This window comes from Solea senegalensis, linkage group LG13 (genome assembly GCF_019176455.1).
Source record: "Solea senegalensis isolate Sse05_10M linkage group LG13, IFAPA_SoseM_1, whole genome shotgun sequence".
In the NCBI taxonomy this organism is placed as follows: Eukaryota; Metazoa; Chordata; class Actinopteri; order Pleuronectiformes; family Soleidae; genus Solea; species Solea senegalensis.
In genome coordinates, this window is record NC_058033.1 from 2,020,079 (window position 1) to 2,040,940 (window position 20,862).

General features: G+C 39.9%; 1 protein-coding gene across 1 annotated transcript; it reads right to left on the minus strand.

Moving 5' to 3' along the window:
- Positions 1-12,223: 12,223 nt before the first annotated feature.
- LOC122779686 (inactive serine/threonine-protein kinase TEX14-like) lies at positions 12,224-19,850 on the minus strand. Its single transcript, XM_044042259.1, has 10 exons — positions 19,782-19,850; positions 19,451-19,584; positions 18,424-18,519; positions 18,180-18,303; positions 17,624-17,802; positions 16,798-16,949; positions 15,685-15,875; positions 14,381-14,501; positions 13,022-13,761; positions 12,224-12,373 (listed from the first exon to the last, which is right to left on the minus strand). The coding sequence occupies exons 1-10, from the start codon at positions 19,848-19,850 to the stop codon at positions 12,224-12,226; spliced, it is 1,956 nt and encodes a 651-aa protein (XP_043898194.1).
- Positions 19,851-20,862: the final 1,012 nt, after the last annotated feature.

The window sequence follows — 20,862 nt, forward strand, 5'->3', positions numbered from 1 at the left end:
GACTGTCGTTTTCATCAGTGGGATTTAGCTGCAAGGCAAATGGCAGCTTGCGGTAAGAGGTGATTAAAGTAAACGCATGTATGGACTCATTGATTTCCATAAAGGTAGCTGCAGCACCATTTGTCATCAAAGACAAGCAATTGATCAGTGTCACACATCGATGTAACCTCTAGGCGAGCATCGGCAGTACAGGCAGAGATGAAAAGAAGTAGGAGGAAAATAAAAGGTTAGCTTGATGGGACCTGATGGGTTTGGGTTTGATTCTTCAGTCAATTACTTAGGCCATCTCTGCACACAGGCGAATTCCCTTGGTGCAAAGCAAGCCATCTCATTACTGCTCATGGAGAAATCGAAGGTGATGCTTACTCTCTCTTTGCACTACTTACAGTAGTTATTCATGTTGCAGGTTAGTTGAAGACTGAGCTGCTGGCAGGGCCGTGATGGATGAGGAAACGGATGACTGAATGAATGAATGAACGAACAGATGAAACAGAGACCGTGTAGCCACGGACAGAGCAGGCTGTGTTTGCACAGAGGGATAGTTACCAAAATGGGTCCAGAGATGACTATCTAGGTGAAAAAGCAAAAAAGAGAATAATGGTGCACCTGTTCAGATAAAGTCCCCACCTTCAGTAGAACAGCAGATCTAATGTCCCAAACCCAGGAACTACATACTCAGGAAAAGAGAGGCCTCATTTGTGTTAAATCTGGCCTGAGAGAGACAGCAACAGAAGCGGGAATAAGGGATATGAATGTGCGTATCCTCTTTATGGATCTGCCGAAACAATAACAGTTTTTCACATGAAGTTGTTACATCCAATAATGTCAATTATTAACAAAATCTTATTTGTTTTCTCAGTTGCTTCTCTTATTGAGTCAAGCAAAGACGACTCGGTGGACTGTGCAGTGTGTCAAGTAAATTCAAAGAGAAAGCTGTTGGTTTGAGAGAGTCCCATTATATTACAACACAGGAGGAAAACAAATAAGTCAGGAGTATTAAGTGTAAATTAGAAGATATAGAAGCTATATCCTGTGCATATAAACTATGCATTGATAGATGTTTGATATGTAGAAAAATACTCAAAATGGTCAGTTTGTAAGCAAATGAATGAATGTATGTCTGTTCTGAAGAAGACTGGTTTCTGGTTTCAGTCTGTTCTAGTGGAACTTGGAACTCTTCTTCAAGTCACTTGATGCCCGCAGTGAAATCAAACGTGACATTTTGTTAACTCAGCAAAGGTCGTCCCACTGGAACCGGAGCTGAATAAATAAGAACCAGTCAAGAAGAGAGCTTTCAGACTCAGAGAAGAACGCCGTGGCTTGAAGAAAGTCATTCTGTGTTTAGCTTGTAAGGAAAAAGATGGTGTTAACACATGGCACCCATCTTAGTGTCTAAGGGCAAGAAAGGTCAGTCCACACCGAAATTAGATAGCTGTACACACACATATCCCTGAAGTCATTTTAATATGAATGAATAATTAATTGAATGAATGTTTCAGAGCAGCATACAGCATTGTTTGCAATTATTGATCAAGATTTGTCCACTACTTTAAGCTGACTGATAACTTACTCTACTTATTGTAACTGGCGGCTAATGTGACATATTTTGTTATTTGTTTCTCACTCAATTTTAATATGTGTAAATTGTTTTTAATATGGATGCAGTGAAGTTTATCAGCCATAAATTGCAACAATAACATCTCAATTTAGCTCTTCTTCCACACAGGACAATCTGTAAAGAACCAGTCGCTCTATTCCAGTCGTCAAGCAGAGATCCCAGTATTATCTATCGTGCTTAGGTTTGACCACCTTGCATAGACCACCTCTAACTTGCACTTTATATTCATATCATTCACAGGGAAGCTTGTTCATAGGGTATGTCAGGTTTATTATAAATACGAGCACCTCAGTCAATCTCCACACATAATTATCTCAGTAAATCATCCATGTATATTATTAAAATTACCCAGTGAAAAGAAAAAAATACTGAGAAAGAGAAGAAATACTGAGAAGACGTGGCCTTTACACTGTCTCAACATACCCACACACACACACGTATACCAATATATACTGCCCAACTTACTGCTAAGTAAAATAAGGTTATGACCAGTCTGATGGGTTTGTTACCACGGAAACATAAGGCACACATGATGAACAAAAAGATAATGAGGACAGGAAAGGTGTTCTGACAGGCCACAACTTTCTGCCATTTGAAAGGAAGGTTCAAACTGACCACTAATTACTTCTCTTCTCTTCTCTTCTCTTCTCTTCTCTTCTCTTCTCTTCTCTTCTCTTCTCTTCTCTTCTCTTCTCTTCATTTAAAGAAGTTCAAATGTTTCCAACATCTGCAGCAAACCATCTGATGGATGGGAGATTTGAAGCTCAACGTGCACAGCTCCATCAACCATTTGCACTGTAATTTCTTACAGGTTTTTTTTTTGAGAAATGGGAGTTGACAAATTTGTAAGCAAAGGTCTTCAATCATTCATAACGTTAATTACAAACTATAATTTGCCTCGCTCTGCCAATGATCCCATATGCTAATGGCGAAGCACTAATGAAGCAATGATGCTAATGATCATCGATTATTTCCAACTCCAGATATCTCATTTTGGAAACAGACTCTGCAATTGTATAGTTAAACAAACATCTAACGTGCCTGCAGACAAGAGTAAACATCTCCTTCGTCTTTAATCTATTCAGATTTAATGGGGACGGTCGATATCTCTACCAGGGTTTCTCCACCTTTCCGTAATCCTTACAAGAAATAAAGTACATGATGTGCACATTGTGGAAGTTGCATGAGGTGAGAAAGCAGCTCTTGGTAATTCTCTTAATTGGCAACACATTGTCACACGTCAGCTCTAAACACCATTGATTACATAGGTGTGAAAGGTGGATGTACTGAACATTGGTTTGGATCATTTCTGTGACTATAAATGTGGGTATCGTGGATGTGTTTATTTTAATGACCTTTCCAACTTGAAGACATAAAGAGACAGGTGACCTTTCTCACTCCCTGCAACAATCCCTTCCAAGCACACAAGAACACCAAAGACTTAATTGGTTTTCGATAGTAAATCTCAGGAGTGTTAGAAAAGAAAACGTCTGAATCTCAAAGCTGCTGCTCTAGAAACCACAGAGCTCCATCAAACTATTTATTGTCCAAAAGACCAGAATAAGCGCATGTGGCATGCAAATGTTTTCCTTTTCTCTCACTTGATTTTCTTCATCCAATCATGTTGGGATAAACTAGGCTTTGAACAATGATTATTTTTTTGTGTTGAATGATTTGACTTTCTAGACATTCTTTTCCACAGGTAATTGTATTTGTTGCTGCCATTTTACTTTCAGTCTGGACACCACATTATTTAGCAGCTGACAGACTTCAGGTTCTATTTCACAAGTGTAATACTTACCAAAAATGCTGTGTAGAAACTTAAGTAATCCCCTTCACACTACATTTGCTTGTAAGGCACACCAGGTCATTAGCATCAGAAAACCCATGCTTGATTCAGATACTGTAATTTAAGGAAATGCTTTCTGGGATTATTTTACTATGTAATGTAATGCAATTGGAAACATTTCTCCAAATCATTGATCTCTGCCAGTAAATACTGCCATTGGATCTCCGTGTTGTGTTTTTCTCAGTTGTATGTGTCCACCAAACATAATTTGCAGTCTTTGTAAAACCTACCTCAGGTTGTAAACCAGTGTAGACAAAGATCACCGTGGTTTGATTTGGTTAAAATGGTTTGGCTTGGCATGGTAGACCGGCATTGTTAGAGAACTGGCAAAATGATGTTTGGCCTGTCTGTCGTACAGCCATCTGCTATGACGGTAAACCATTAATATGTGCCTTTTGGTGAGGGTAATATCCCAGTGAAAGGCTCACTGAAAGTTTACATAATCTAAATTTTTTCCATGGATGAGTTTACGAATCCAAATCTCTCTCAACAGATGATAGCCACTTTTAAGACGCATCTACTGGTCTGCAATCTGAAAGTGAGACTGTCTAATTAGGATCAGGGATAGCAGAAGTGTCTGTTGCCTGGTGCAGAACAATCACGGAGCGATTATCATCTTTTACCAGAGACGGGTCAAAGAATTAAAGCCAATCAGATATGGAGCCTAGTTCCACATTGAGTGTTCATTTCTATCTTGTATGGCATTAACACCGTGGCATCTTGAAATGGGCTCGTCCCCAGATCACTGTCAGCTCAGTGCTACCTCAAACATCATATAATTAAATGGCTATTTGAGTATTGTTATCCAAAGACTCGTTCAAACATTTGGTAATCCCTTGTTGGCAGTTCACTGGAGTACACAGATGCCATACCAAACGGGGCATTATGCAAAGGTGGCATAGTGACTGGTTGGTTGGTTCTTTGGTTGGTGGCTGGCATGTTCTGGCCTGGCAGATGGTCTGGGGGTGTCTGAACAGCAGGCTCTCTATGTCATAGTGAAGCTAATGATGGCAAAAGGCTAAATGATGACTACAGACCAGGATAAATCTCAATTATCACTGCACGATGTTTAACAAGAATCTTTAAATGTTTGCTGAGGGATTTGGAGACCCAATTAGGCCTGTTTATGCTCGTGATTGTGCCACACACTTGAGTTTTACTCTCTATATGTGAAACAGTAGTGTTAACTGGGTGATACGGAACTGTATCCTCAGATGGTTTTGTAAAGAGACCCGCATGACCTAGCTGTTTAAAGCAGTACGATATCTCTTCAGTGGTTAACAGACTGTTTATATTAATGGATGTAGCTACCGGGTCATGAGAGTTAAGCCATTATGGAATGGCCATGTGGGAGGTCACGTTTTGCAAAAATAATAATATCAATATGTAATTCTGTTTGAAAATGACTGTATTTGTGAGTTGAATTATAATGTTCATTTTGATAATTATGGTCCTATTTACAGTTAAATAAAACGGTGCATGGACACTGTGGGATTGACAGCTAGTGCTGTCTAATAGGCGCATAGCGTGGGCAGAGCCACCCCAGCTCATTCAAAATTATGGTTACCTATGGTTTTAGAAACAGAAAATGTAAAACATAGCAAACCCAAGCCTTCAAAAAGGTAGTTTACAAAACTCTGGGTGACATTGTGGTATTTTAATACTTGGAGCCGTATATTGTAGGTGAAACTGTCCAATAGCTTGTGGGCTTATAATAGACTAAAATCAAAAGAAATATTAATGCAGTTAAGGTCTATTTCAAAGTCATGTTATCTGGAGGCCTTATTTCAGAATAGTAGACCATGAATTGCGATATCATTCATTTTACCGGAACAAAGCCATGTCTCTTGGATGAATGAAGGCAGGTCTCTAAGCACTTTTCCTTGGCTTCACCATTACTTAATGCAGCATGTCAACTACTTCTGATGCACCGCAGCCCTCCTTAGTCCTCGAGGAATGTCCTCCAATAAATCCCATTGTTTCTCGTCAGAATTACTAAATATGTCATTCTTGCTGCAATCTGCTAAATGTCCTCTACACATTGAGGAAGCCAGCAAATGTGAGTGTTTTGTCAAGAAGGAAGACTAAGCGGGCTTGTAAGGAAAAGATGACAAGAATGGAAACAGCCAGAGGGGGAAGACATATGTGTTCTCTTTGTAGCAGCAACAGTGGCAGAGCGTCTACGGCCTGAACGCAGTGTGCCGACAGGGAATCTTATAAATTATTTACTCCTGGTCCCAGTTGTGAATATTCCCCTGCGGGGACCTTTCTCCACGGGGCTTCTGGCTCTTTGAAGGCCCAAGCAGGGAGCCAGAGGGTGGACTGAAGGTTGGAAGTGGCCCTTTTTTACAAACAGCATGATGCACTGTGTGTACTGTGTGAGTCCTGCAGCCTGCATTGATTTGATGGTTTGATAGACGAGTAGATAGTGAAACTGGTCTTGATCAATCTAAGAAACGTCATTGAGGAAGAGTGCACACACCAAAATTTTGTTGACCCCAAGTTTGTGTTTTTGTCTGACGTACCTCTGTATTTGGTATAAATTATTTGCAATAAAAGCCACAGTTCTTGCAAAGTTTGTATTGTTTTAGTCGCTTTTCTCTCCAAGAAGTAATAATCGAGTATTGGCCTACTTGCAATCTGTTTCTTTTGGGTTTTTTTTATAATACTGAAAACTGAATGCTTCATTGATCCTGTCTCAGCTTTTTATTACATGGAGAGTGAAGAGTTGTGTGTCACTTAGAGAATTCAGCAGGTATAAATTCAGCATTAAGTCAAACGTGTCGAAAATGTGGATACATTCTCCACCATTCTCGACTGTTTCTATTCCAGTTCTACTTTTGCACCACCTAACTTTATTAGTCCCTACGTGTGTGTAAAATTCTTCTTTCTTAGATTTCCAGCACACATGGATGTGTTGCTCTCATGTATGGATGCACTGATCACTGTTAGGGTTATAATCATTTTTTTCTCTGCATTTCCAGAAGTCTGTTTGCGCTAAATTAGAGCTTCTGTGTGACTGTGGGATAATGACTGTAGTTATGTACCTGCCATTTCCTGGTGCCCAGGAGCTGTTTTTAGTGCCAACCCTGATAAAATTGCCTGTTGATGGACAGCTTGAACAGAATGAGGTTCATCCACCTCACAAATGTATGCAAATGAGACTCAGAGAGTGTGTGGGAGTAATGACCATAATACCTGGGGCACACTGAGATGGAAAAGTGCTTTTATGTAGCACAAGAGAGGAAAAAAAATGCACGCAAGGTTTTGAGTCTTACATTGGTTACCTAAGGTTTTATCTTAAAGATCTCATTAACATTTGAACTAAACTTTTTAAATCTGGGAACATCTGGCAACAATTGCCTCATCTTTATTTTTCATAGTGTATCATTTTATTACACTACAGAGCGGCAATTCTTTATCTTCAACCAAGTGAGCTGTGTGTTTGATTTGTTTGCCGGCTCAGCTATTTGACTTGTTTAGTTAGGTGCTTGTTCTAATGAGAAGTGCTGAGCTTGTGGCTCACAGCGGTTGATTATTTTTCTCCTGCTAAAGTGTGACTGAGGTCAGCTCCCACCTGTCTGTGCTTCTGCCTTCCTCTCCGTCTAATGTGAACTCATCCAGCAGAGTCCATGCCAGGTAGTCTCCTTCCACCTCATCAAACCTGCCCCTTGACTTGTCTGTCTCTCCGTCTTTCCTTCACAGTGATTCACACTCAGCATGAATTGTCCTCTTGGTTCTGTCTCTCTGTTTATTGTATCTCATTCCTTCTAACTCTCCCCCTCAGACACTGGCCTTCTCTTAGATGCTTTCTCAACACACTCGAGTGTATGAACACATGCAGAATTTACAGCTTGTTTTGGAACACGTGTTCCTGTAAGAGATTGTGCAGGTTACATTACCAGGAATGAAGATGCAGAGGGACTCTGACCAAGTTTTGGTTAGTCTCCTCTGTATAATTAATTGTGTGTCCTGTCCTCCAAGCTTTTATGTTACCTTATAATCAATTCTGGCAATCTGCTTCTTTCCAGGTCTTCCATCCCCTCTGTTGCCCCAGCATCTGCTGTGAAAATATGTTTTGGGCCATTAATGGCAAAATAATCTTGTATTCTCAGATGGCATGTCGAGGTGTTGGGGTTAATGATGATTTGATTGAGAACATGCGCAATAAGATTCAATTAGCCATCAAATAACCTTCTTTCTATAATGAAGTTATTCTGTACATAACCAATATCAACCTTGAAGAAAGTTTCTAATTTGATGTAGAGAGCCCACAAACTTTATTTTTATTTTTATCCGTGTAGCGTAATGCGTAACTTTTAAGATGTAAACCAGTGTCCATTACGTCTAAACTATTGTCAAAGGAGCTCATACAATGCTGTTTAAATCTATCAGCTTCACACAACTCTCTTTGTGTTGTTTTCATGTTACCTGGCAACATTTCTGCACTGCACACACAATGATGATGAGTAAGAAAGTTCTGCAGGCTCAGTTGAGTGGGGAAACTCTGATGTCACTGCTCATCTCCTTGGTTTGGCACCTCCAAGAAGCACCCACAAAAAGTTTCCTCCTAATCCTCATAGTCCTGACTCAGTGTGTGTGTGTGTACTTTTATCTTTGTGAGGTCCAAAAAGCCTATCTTTGTGGGGACATTTTGACCTTTTGGGGACATTTAGTCTCGGCCGTACAACTTCAAAGGGCTTTCTCAGGTTTAAGGGCTGGTTTTAGGGTACATTTTAAGGTTAGACACTTAGTTGTGGTGGTTATGTCTTCCTCACAGCAGTGTCTCTGTCACTCATTGTAGAAGTTCAATTCATGTCTATATTTACAGTTATATTTATATTACAGTTAAAATCTATCAGAAAATACCTGAAGTATTTTTGAGGAGTTACACACTGGAGCTTTAGGGAAACTATTTCAAATATTGTTTTGCTAGCACCCATCATTTGTTGACAGTTATAAGAGTACTAGGTTCTATTTCACAAGAAAACATCTACATACATTAATTAAAGCACTGTATTGGCTTTTTACTAGCACCAAGCTTTGCTGGAAGTCAGAGTGTCATTATAACAGCTGAAGTAGTCTCCACTCCGCATATGCCTCTCATGTTACCATGGTGCTTGAGCAAAGCAGATTTCTCAGCAAGATTGTCCAATTTCCTCCACATCTCTGAAGCATTATTCTCTCTCTCAAATGCCCACGGTCAAGATGTGCAGTCGATAGAGATTCCTAATTTATTTGTCAAAAAAAAAACAAAAAAAACGAATGGTCACCTTGCCCGTGTAAAAGGAGCACTCGTCTGCATGGATTATTATCCAAAAAAAATGTAGTGACGTGAATTAGTATTGCAAATAAAGCTATTCAGATGTTGTCCTTGGATGTGGTTCGCACACGCACGCACGCACGCACGCACACGGGCAGTTACTGTAGCCAAGGAGATGAGTTATTGGGGGAAACAAGTGGCACAGGAAATGTCAGAAATAGTGAGAACTCCTCTGCGGACGATTCTTCGTGACAGTGTCTGTGGGGTGACAGTTAAATCTGATGATGTGGTTATCAAGGGAGACTGTGATTTGCAGTCAAACTCTGTCAGGCCTTCCTCATGTTTCCAATAAAGAATGTGTTTGCCTGCAATGACACAGCGGCCAGAATGAGATGTCAAGACTTTTTATATGCAGCGTGTAAGATTCAATTATGCTTTTCTTTTGCCATTCTCTGTCGCAGGCTGCAAACACAGTTGTCAACAGCTGTCAGATGGTATTTTAATTTTACTTAAACACTGGGATAGTGGGTAGATGACTTTTGTCTACCTGTCAAACTTACTTAAAATCATGCATGAGCACATGTTTTTCAGTGTTTTCACGGTTTTTATGGTTTTCATTACAACTATTACATTTGAATACTGTATATATAAACATGACAAAAAACATTATTTGTATACATACGAAAAGCTGTAGCTCATACTTAGCTACAGCTACAGGCAGGAGAAGTAGGTGCTCTGTGAAATTATGAAGGCTTCTGTGAGTCTATGCTCTGCAGGCACAAACTCAATTTTGATAGATGTCTATAGCTAGGCAGTAGAAAACAGCCAGTGCATGAAGAGGAATTACTGTAATAATGTGGTTCATTTCATGATTAGATTATTCATGATAAAATGGAAATAAAATGTCCTTTTAATAAATGTATTTTTCACTTTCCCCTTAAAGCCTGTGGTATTCATTTCTACTCTTAGTCATGAGATCATTAGGAAGGAGTGAGAATGTTATAGGCCACTTCCCCAAGACATGGAAATGGGAGTATGTCAGCACAAGTTATTACTGAAGAGCTGGCATTTTGGCATTTGTGTTATAGGCACTCTCCATCTCCACCTCCGTCCATCCCTCCGTCACTCGTTTCATGTCCCACTGCTTCAGGGGTTAATGAAATGCCCCCGTTGAGGAGCTGGAATGAGGGATTGTTAAGTCCATGTGAGCCTCCAACCTCCCCACACGCCTTTTCTCAACCTGTGCCTTGATGCATGAGCGTCAGTGGCACATCATCAAATGCCCAATGTATTCCAGTGGAGAGCTACTGATGAGCTACAGCTTTGCAATCCTTCCTCCAGATCATATTTTCTTACTGTTCAGTTCAAACATGTATTTAGCTTAACGTGGTCCACACCTTATCCAAATAACAGACTATAGATCATTGTGTTGTTCAGCTTTTACACTTCTTGAACCCATTTCACTGGGCTAACAGATGCTTCACTGAGGGTCACTCCTGTCATTACAGGAATGTATTGAGAGCTACTCGCGAGAGAGCCAGATGGCTTAAAGGAAAATATCATTTCAAGAAGCATCTGTTGACCCTAGCGTTGACCGATTGATCACACAATTAGCAAATTAAAAAGGGGGCAATTTATTGTTTATTTTTCATTGTTCTGTGAGCTTTGAAAGGAGTATTTATCTTTAATTTCCCAGCCTTATATTTGAATATACTGTATAATAGCTAATGTTTTTGATACTCTCCTGTAATGCTCCATCACCTTTAAGAAAATCTATTAGAGTAAGAATATAACTGAAGCTCGACATTTAAATAGAAGCTGCATTATGAGTCACAAATAGATATTTGCCACAAATCCTTCAGCTCTGGTTTTCACTCTCAAACGGTAACAAACTCTTAACCAGAATGTTTGAAAAGGTCTATGGTTTCCACACTGTGGTCAGCGAGGCATCACTTGACAGCTGACGGATGAGCCGCTGACCTTTTACTCCCGGCCTTGTGGGCAATCCTCCGCTTCGTGAAACTGTGGTGGTCTACATCTACTGACACTTGAATGCTCAAATGAATTATGACCCACGTGGTCATAATTCATAGAATAATAAAAAGCAGCAGAGACAGTGAGCCTTACAGATGAGGTTATGCGCGCAGGATGCAGATAGAGTTATAGCGAGAGGGAGATGGATGCCCCACAATCGAACACTCTCCCCTGATCCCTCTCTGATTTCCTCGCACCTTCTATCTCATCCTCTGCTGCTCCCCTTTGTGTTCTTTGATCTTGTTTACAATGAGGTTGTTTGTGAGAGGTTTATCTGTAGCTTAGACACAGCCTGCATACAGTGTCCTGTACAGTGGCTGAGGTTCCCCACAAGCTAGAAAAGTAAGCACGGCAGCTTTCAAGCGGAGGAAATATAAAATATGAAACTGCATAGGTGTAATGGGAGCAGACAGCGCTCCAATCCTTAAACTGAGGGCTGCTGCTATTGAGACGGAATCAAACGAGCTGTTTGATCAGCGGCAAAGCTTTAAAGATGAACGACACGGTGTCCCCCTGTAGCAGAAATACTCCATGTACAGTAGTTTTCACTTTTATTTCCTCTGTGTGTTTGTGTGCATGTGAGTTTGCATTCATCTTTCACATTTCATCGAGTTGTAGTGCTAGAGATTCTTCAAAGAAAACCTGTAATTGCCCCCAAGCATTTCTTGGTTTTCTCTATTTGTTACTCTGCTTATTGAACAACAAACAATACTGAGATCTTGCTTTGTCTTAAATGATGCTTTCATTTTTCATTTCTTGTACAAACGATGAAGCACTCTTGCGTTGCAATCTTTAAACAACCCTTAGTGTGTCTATGTGTGTGCTGGTGCAGACTGTCGCTCGCGCGCGTGAAGAATGCTGCGTCTTCACTCTTGTGTCTGCACTCCACTCGTGTGTCTGCATGTGTTTTTGTGTGTGCACGCATGCATGGAGATGATTAGGAAGACCATTTGCAGGAAGCGGCTTTAGCTTAGCGAGAACGATGGGACTACTTCTTCTAATGGGATCAGTGTCTCAGTGCTTTCTGTCTGTGTAAGTCATGATGGGGCTAATGTTTTAAACATGCTCTGCAGATGTAGCGTGACCCTCTTAAATAAATGACTGCATCAGAGGGGACTCTTCTTATATTGGCTTTGCTGTGGGGTGAAATGCTCTGCGCTCTATGAGACTCACACTGGTGGATAGACAAGAAAGCACAAAAAAAAACATGTACACACCTTTATACCTACTATACATTGATATAGATGTAATTGACAGAAAGGTGGAATATCATCCAGCCACCATTATGTATTGTATTCCCACACATACAGTAATCTATGTGCATGTAAATCATAAAATGTATTTGTGTGGCAGAAGGAGCACATCGCCCCCAGCTTGATATCCCATTATTTTCTGCCCAACACCGGAGGCTTTTCACTGCCCCACCAGCAGCATCTCACTGCTCTGTTAGTTAACGAGGCTAACCAGCAGCAGGAGAATTGGTGCCCTGCATGTAACCTGCAGTGCAGCTCTGCAGTGCCATAGCTCTTACGTGGTGTGGATTTCCACTTGCTGCTGCTGGCCTGCACGCATCTCCTGTGACATCTGCACTTTCCTGTGAACTGGTTGACTGGAAGACACATATTACATGTTTCCCACACAAGCATTAGACCATGTTGTGTTTGCACTACAAATTCTCAGTAACAGTTGGGAACATTACTGTTTTCCACTGACAGCATCACCTAAGTACAGCTCTTTATCACTGTTTCAATATCAGCAAGCAGTACAACACAAAATATATACAAAAAATGTAGGATACTATTGTATTATCAATGGAATAATGGAAAATACACCTTTGAAAACTACTCAGCCTTTTGTCTTTGCTGTTAGATCCATTTGTCAGTGGACATGCAAATAAATGCATGTATTTGTATGACAAAAACACATATTAACCTAATTAAGTGATTAATATTGTATATTATGTGCCAAAGCTGACAAAACCTAAACATATAGTGCTGGTCGGTGACTACATGATAAGTTCTAAAAAGTTGAACTAAGTTGATAAAAGAAATTCTATTAAAAAGTGTGAATATGCAACTTTTAATTTCTCTAAAACTGTACAGTAAAAGTGTTTCCAGTATGCTAGTAGTCGTAGATGTCCTGAACACAACCTAGTCAGTCTTGTCCAGAACTTGCACATTTCTTTGATTAAAAAGTGCTACTGTGGGAACTAACGAATGACAAAAAAAAAGAAAAAAGGTATTACATTAAACAGTACCTGCTGCATTTGGCTCAGCTCCATTTCGCTGTGATGAGTTTTAACTGAATAAAACTCTGCCATGTCACAGTCAGAAGAAAGCTGCAGCAGCCGGTCCTGCTCAAAATGCTGCTGTTCAGCTGGATAGTGTCTCAGCCATAAGTCCAGCTCCACCTCGCTCATCAGTTCCCAGTTTCTGTCCTGGAGCTGAGCCTCCAGATTCTTTGACCAGTCTTTTCCTCTTTGTGTTAAGAGACTGTACTGGTTTGAATGACGTCCAGCAGCAGCAGTACCTTCTCCAGGGTGATTTGTGGAGAGGGGGAACATAGAGGGTGCACTAGAGGATACTGTGTGGATACTGGAAGGAGCATCTCTAAAGTCCAGGTGATCCTCCACTGTGTCCAGGCTCTGGTTGGCCTGTCGCAGCAGCTCCTGAGACACTTTGAGGTCGACCACAAAAGTGTTGATCTGTTGATCCGCTGTAGGTTTGGGCAGCTTGAGGATTTCCAGCTGCTCCAATATCTCTCTGTCTATATTTTCCTCTACATCAGGTTGTTCCTCAGAACTATCTGTTTCTGACTCTGACTCTGTGTGAGTGTCCACTTGGTGGTGCACAGATTCTTCCTCTGAAAACTCTACTCTTTCCGTCCACAGCTCAGACGTTGCTCCACTGTACCACTGTTTATGAAGTTGTCTGTCTTGGTGAGACTGTCTGTCCACCACTGCCTTCATTTTGACTGGCTTTACAGTGCTAAAAACAACTGAGACATACATGCAAATTTATAATGTGATCACAAACACATGTATATTTTTAGATCATGGGTTGAAAAATATGCAAAGCTTTTGTTTTTCTCATTTCTCAAATCAAACTTAAATTTCTCAAACCTATCTGTTGTTCAAACTCCACATTAGTGCATCACAATTTGTAATTCTTTTAAACAAATTGCAAATGCTTTTGTGATTAAATGCAAACAATTCTGCACAATATTCTACTTTTCCTGCATTATCGTTTCCTTATGTTACCCTCCACAACATCTAGGAATTATCAGTTAATTGTGTAAATCACCACATTAACATCAAAATAGTTAAATCAGATGTCATAATTTTAACTAATCTATAATTTATCTGTACTTCTCAGATTTTGTTATACAATTATTAGACTTTTTTGTAAATGTGATATATATAAGTTACTCTATGTAGGGCGTCATCCTGATGACACTGAAAAATACTTTTTTTAAACTAGGTTTTGGGTGAGGGTAGGTAATCCACTATGTGGTGAGGTTTGTAAAGATTGTAAGAAATGCACCAAAGCAGTTGAGAAACTGTAATCTTTCAGTAAATACAGGAACACCTATAGTGTTTGTATGTTGTGCTGAGTACCGTGCTTTACTGGCTTTCCCACAATCCTGTGCTGTGTTGTGGTCTGAATACCAGATCCCAGATCTTGTTCTGGATAATCACTCAGCTCACCACCGCCCAGCTGATCCTCCGGGGACAAACACTGTAGCTCAAACACAAACAAATAAGTGCATCATGTGAGGAATTGTTTCCAGGCACTTCTTGGGCTCATAGAAAAGGAAAAATACAATTATGCATTAGCTCAGGGGTGTCAAACATACGGCCCGGGGGCCAGAACTGGCCTGCCAGAGGGTCCAATCGGCCCACAGGATGAATTTGTTAAAATTTCACATTAATCTAAACGTAATGTCAAATGCTCCAGATACCCGGGACTAAATGTTTGTGCCTTTATAGATCTAGTGTGCTGTGTAAATAGTAAATTTGGGCATGATATTGTTGAAATTGCACTTATATTTCTCAAGAAATGTCATGTTTTGTAAAATTATCCTTCAGTAAATGTAAAACAAGGGAGAAAAAACGAAGGGGTTCTTGTTGTTCATAGGTTATTATGCTATTATTTTACTATTTTTACTGGTCCGGACCCCTTGAGATCAAATTGTGCTGTATGTGGCCCCTGAACAAAAATGAGTTTGACACCCCTGCATTAGCTGATGTGTGCATACATACTTTACTAATGCACCATTTCCCAGACTCATAACATGCACTGGATGACATTGAAGGACAAAAGTATGAGGCTACTATGTGAACATTTGTGTCTAATTTGAAATGATTTTCTCTAAGTGTTTCTAAGATTAACACATTCACAAGTCAAAAAGTACAAATAAATCATAAAGATTGACACAGTAGTGTTTGCAGTGGCTGGCATTGTTGCCTCACAGCAAGGAGGTCACCAGTTGGGATTCTGGTGCAACTGAGAGCCTTTGTTTGTGGAGTTAGCATGTTCTCCCTGTGTGTGTGTGTGTGTGTGTGTGAGACCAAATTGAACAAAGGTGTGAACGTGAGAGTGAATAGCTGTTTGTCTCTGTATGTTGGCCCTGAAATGGACTGGTGACCTTTCCATTGTATACCAGTTGAAACCCTCATTTGGAAGACAAAGCACCAGAAAATTGTTGGATGTGTACATAGATGAATAAATAATACTAATACAGTATCAAAAGGATTTGGTGGACCTATAATGTTGACTTGTAATCGAAGGATAGATGCGAGTATCAGGTCTGAACTGGCATGCCAAGGTTGTTTTTGAGATAGACCTAAAATGTGAACCTCAACACAACATTCCATGACTTAGCAAACAGTGACACTGAAGCTTTTAAAATCAGACACACCTTGATATCCTGTTGCAGTATTTGGCACAGGCAGTGCAGGCTGTATGTGCGGTCCTGTGGGTGCTGCTGCAGGCCAGTCAGCACCACATCATAGTAAGGCTGTGGAATGCTGCTGTTTACTGCCAGGACCTGGCCTGCGTCCATTGCTTTTTTAATCATATCCAGGCTCACAGCTCCCCACGGTTCATTGTCTGAAACATATCACATTAAAAATACTATCACCTACAGGCAGTAAGCAAGCATCACTGACAGCTGCTTTAACTACTGCAAGATGGAAATTTCATCTTTGATCAAAAGTCTTTTGACATTTTTTCTAAACAGCAATGCAATGGTATTGCTATGTATAAGCACACACATATATACATACATATATATGTACAGATATACACATACACAATATACAATATAATAATCTTTATTTCCTGGTTTTGATGCTGATGTGTCAGGGTTCGTACACCAGAGCTTGGATCCAATAGACACGAGACTGAGTCAGCTATATAAAATCAAAATTGAGACTTTATTGCTCTCTCAAAAACACGAACAAAAAAGAATGCCGAAGGCAAGAGCAAAAATGCTATTCAAAAAACACGAAAATAAAAGAATGAGAAAGAGAAAAGGCGAAAAACCGAACCTATAACCAGAAAACGTAAACTAGATCAACTTGGATTGTAACTCTAAACATGAAAACATAAACTAGATCAACTTGATTCAACACTCTAAACTTGAACAAGGTAACGATGAACATGGAGAAAAACACACTGACAAAGGGAAGTGAGTGACTTAAGAAGGGGAAAGGGGACCAGGTGCTGACAATCAGGAAATGACATCAGGTGCAAACACTCAAGGTAATCAGACAAGACAAGGACAAGGTAGACCAAGTGCAGACTAACAGGAACCCTCACCAAAATAAAACAGGAAATGACAAAAACGTGACTCCCAAAACAAACATAACTAACAAATTTGCCGACGTGTAACATGATGTCTGTTCAGTTTTAGGACTATATTGCTTCAAAATTATATCAATCAGGTCAATTCATTGAATTCAAAATGAAAAAAACATGCATCTTTCAGCAAGACATGGAGAGTCTAATTTGAAAGTCAGTAGGGAGCTACCTGTGTACACTTCCTGGATCAGAGCACATAGACTGTAGATGTCAGCCTCCACTGTGCAGGGTTTCTGTTTAAAAACCTCTGGAGCAGCCCACCTGTACAAGCTGGGGGGCAGGGCTATGTGCTTGGGGCGTTTGACACATGAACTGCCTTTGCTGGACACACACACACACACACACACACATATGCATAATAGAAAAATAATGCTAATATGGAATTCAAATTCATATACACTTGTTTTTTACTTGTTGGATAGTGTGAACCCTTTGTACTGCTGCAGAACAGTCTGTCTTTTATATTAAATTAAATTCAAAATATATAAATACAATGTTGTGTGTTTTTTTAATTTGTAACTAGAAAGCACAGCATCAGCTTAAACCAGTGTTTCCCAACCCTGGTCCTCAGGGAACACTGCCCCGCATGTTTTAGATGTTGCCCTGTTCCAACACACCTGATTCCGATGAACAGTTCGTTATCAGGCTTCTGCAGAGTTTGATGACGAGCTGACCATTTGAATCAGGTGTGATGGAGCAGGGCAACATCTAAAACATGCAGGGCAGGGTTCCCTGAGGACCAGGGTTGGGAAACACTGGCTTAAACTATATAGACCAAAATATTTGAAAAATCTTATCTTTATCCTGCTTCAACACACCTGATTGATGTAAACAGAGCTTTGACTGTCAGTAAATGAAACAAGCTAAATTTCTGCTGAATTTACTCATTGAAAATCAGCTTCTCTGTCATTTTTAATGCAAAAATGCAAAAAGCCACACTCAGACAAAACACTAAATTGTGTAGTTAAATTGATCAGAATCAAACGGTTACCTACCTGGGGACCATGAAGCCTAAATCAGTAAGTTTGGCTACTGTGAGCTCTGTGAGGACCACACCGTGTGAAGACAAGGCTCTCATCACCAGACCTTGCCCATGGAGATACTGCAGACCTTCACAAACCTGCAACATCACTGACAGAAGCCATTTTTCCTGCAGCACCGGGAACTCGGTGCGCTGCAGAGACAAGGAGAAGACAAAGGCAAACACAAATCTGTGATCATAACAAAAGTTAATGGAAACATGACATTTTAAACTGCTCACACTCTCACACCAAAGTCCAAAGAGAAAATTAGAATTTTTAGCTCAAGGGAACTCGAGTAAAGATTTTATAAGGTGAACCTTTCATTTTTACTTGACAGGTTTAATTATCCCATAATTGACTCTGACCACCAAGGTTGGAAACTTATTTATTACTACATCTGGCTTTCATAATTTTTTATCAAGTGACTTAAGCAGTGACTTAAAAGAGTTCTAGAAAAAGCAAAGCAGCCACACCTTACAGTGTCATGTGTCAGAATGTGCTATGAAATCACCCAGGTGTACTTTGTTACCCTGTTGTGCAGCAGGTTGTGGAGTGTACCGACAGTGACTCGCTCAAACACCAGACTCGTCTTCTGGAGATCATCGGAGAGACTCACTCCCATCAGCTGCAGCAGTTGTGGGTGTAACAGTTGGCTGTATACAACATCCGCACACACATATATAAATATAGACAAATCCACACTGACACACATACAAGTTAACAAACCTCAACCAAAGATTTGAATTTGCCACACACATCCTGCTATTTCTCACCTGCAATATTCTTGTTCTTTGATGAGCAGATCCAAGTAAATTGCACGACTGTCCATCATTTTCTTCACTGTGACCCTGGAGTGTCTCCAGCTGCAACTGAAACACACAATTGGAAAATGTAATAGAACACTTTCAAATATTTCTTTGCAATTTCCTTTGACAACTTAGCTCATTACATCATGCTGTGCAGGTTTTTAACAAGGTATTTTACAGATGTTAAGACATTCTGTGGTTGCAACAAATTTATGAAGAGGAGAGTGCATAAAAGTCACTTGATGACACAATATTTTCCAATGTTTTGATAAAAGAAATTGTAAATGTAATCTGTAATACTGCTGTGCCATCAGCAACCAGGTGATAAGAGCAGACCCACATCACTCCTCACTGCATGTTACCAGTTCACTACAATTACTGCAGAAGCCTTTCAATGGTTCAGCTGGCAAAACGGAGCTCGACCCTGAGTCTGAACCCACTTTTTTTAAAACTGCAGTAGGCAGAATTAGTGGAAAAATAATTGATTGTTTTGAATTCACAGGTAATTCAAAAATTTACAATTACCAATTTCTGCCCTGATTTATTTTTTATCAGATGAGGATGAGACAGAAATGCGAATTTCATGACAGATTACCTGAGGAAGTCTCTCTATCTCTGAAAGACTTTCACAATACTGACACATTTAATGGTATTTTTTTGCCCAATCATCTTTTAAACTCTTTTTTCTTTTTAGTTTTCTCTGCAGCAATGGAAATTTTTGCCAGTGCTACCTGTAGGTAAAGTAGGTGCAGCGGAACCGCCAATAGGAACACCCAATCTCTCTCTCTCTGAACTGCCTTGTGAATGAACAAAGTCTCCTTGTTTGTGTTTATCACAGTACACCACAGGCAGTAGCACTTTCAGAGTAGAGTTAGAAGTGTTTCAGAAACAAATTACTGGGCCTAGCAATTGCACTGCTATTTCAATACAGTTGCTTCTGTTCAGCTCCATCTGACTGACGACTGGAGTAACATCCTCTATGTGTCAATCTTACTTGGTCATGGAGGTCAAAGAACCACAGGTGAAAGTCAGCACAGGTTCATCATCAGCCTGGGTCAGATCACTTTCTTTGATCAGTGGAATAGATGCTGGCCATGCAAAAGCCTGACATGGCTCAGTTACACACACCTGGTCAAACACACACGAGAATGAGCAGGGCACTAGTTTTGTAGTGTGACACAGAAGTATATTAAATTGACTGTAAATCTATGACACCACAGAGGCAGTTCTCTCTGAACTTAAGGTTAGGTTGTCCCCAATACAGACAAAAATCAATGCGTAAATCAACAAAAACTGTACTGTACATTGTTAATGATGTACTGTACCTTTCCAAAGCCCAGACACAGGGCTGTGGTGTAGGGGGACGTGATGTGTTTCTTCTTATTGAACTGCATGTCAATAGCACTGAATGGAGTAGAAATATAAATGTATTAATCATCATCTTCATCAGACAACCAACAATGGGATTGTGGCAAAACATATGGTTAATTCTTATGTTGATATTATGTTGAGTTGATGTTATCAATAAATTTAGTATTATGTTGTAAATCTCAATTTCCAATAGAAAAGGCTGTCTAATAGAGACACTCAACATTCTCAAGATATCACATATTTAAGCAGGCATGGATTTCTTTAGGCTTTTGTTATGAGGCAGCATGACTGAACCTGGACAACTACACTTAAAAGAAGAGGAACACTGAGGGTGGCTCTATGGTCAAATTTGTTTAGAGTCAAACACATTTTTGTACAGTCAGAGATAGACAGAATAGCAGTGGTCATACATCCCACCTTCTCTGATTGTCAGTCTTGTGTGCTCTGAACAAATCATGTACTCTCAACTTAACCAAAAAAGAGAGAAATCTCTGTTTTTATAAAGTGCCAGTGAAAGCACAAATGTAATTTCTTATAAAGCAGAAACGTGCCTTAAAAAAATTAAACAAACTCACAATATGGTTTCTAAACCAGACAGTGAAAATTATACAAAGCAATGTCGTATGCGCACCATGATCATACCTTGTCTTTATGCGATCTAGTAAAGATGCACGTTGTAAAAGTATAGAGGTTGACATGTGTCTACCATAGAGCTTCTTCGTAGTTGGGTTCTGGCACAGCTGTTGCATAGAGGACATACAGTTTTCCAGGAAGGCAACCATCTAATGAAATAGAAGGAAGAAGCATGAATTCTAGAATGAAAACACTCAACATTAATAGAACACTAAGTGGTCAAAGTTTACCTTGGTGCAACACATTTATTAATGGGAATTGTAGAAGTCACTGTTTGTATTTTCAAATAATCTAAGCAGTTTTATCTTGGTCTTCATTGCTTCAATATTTCCAATATAGGATTGTTGCAAAAATCACAGTGTCACATTTACCTGTGCACTATCACTCTGCTTTACAGCCCTG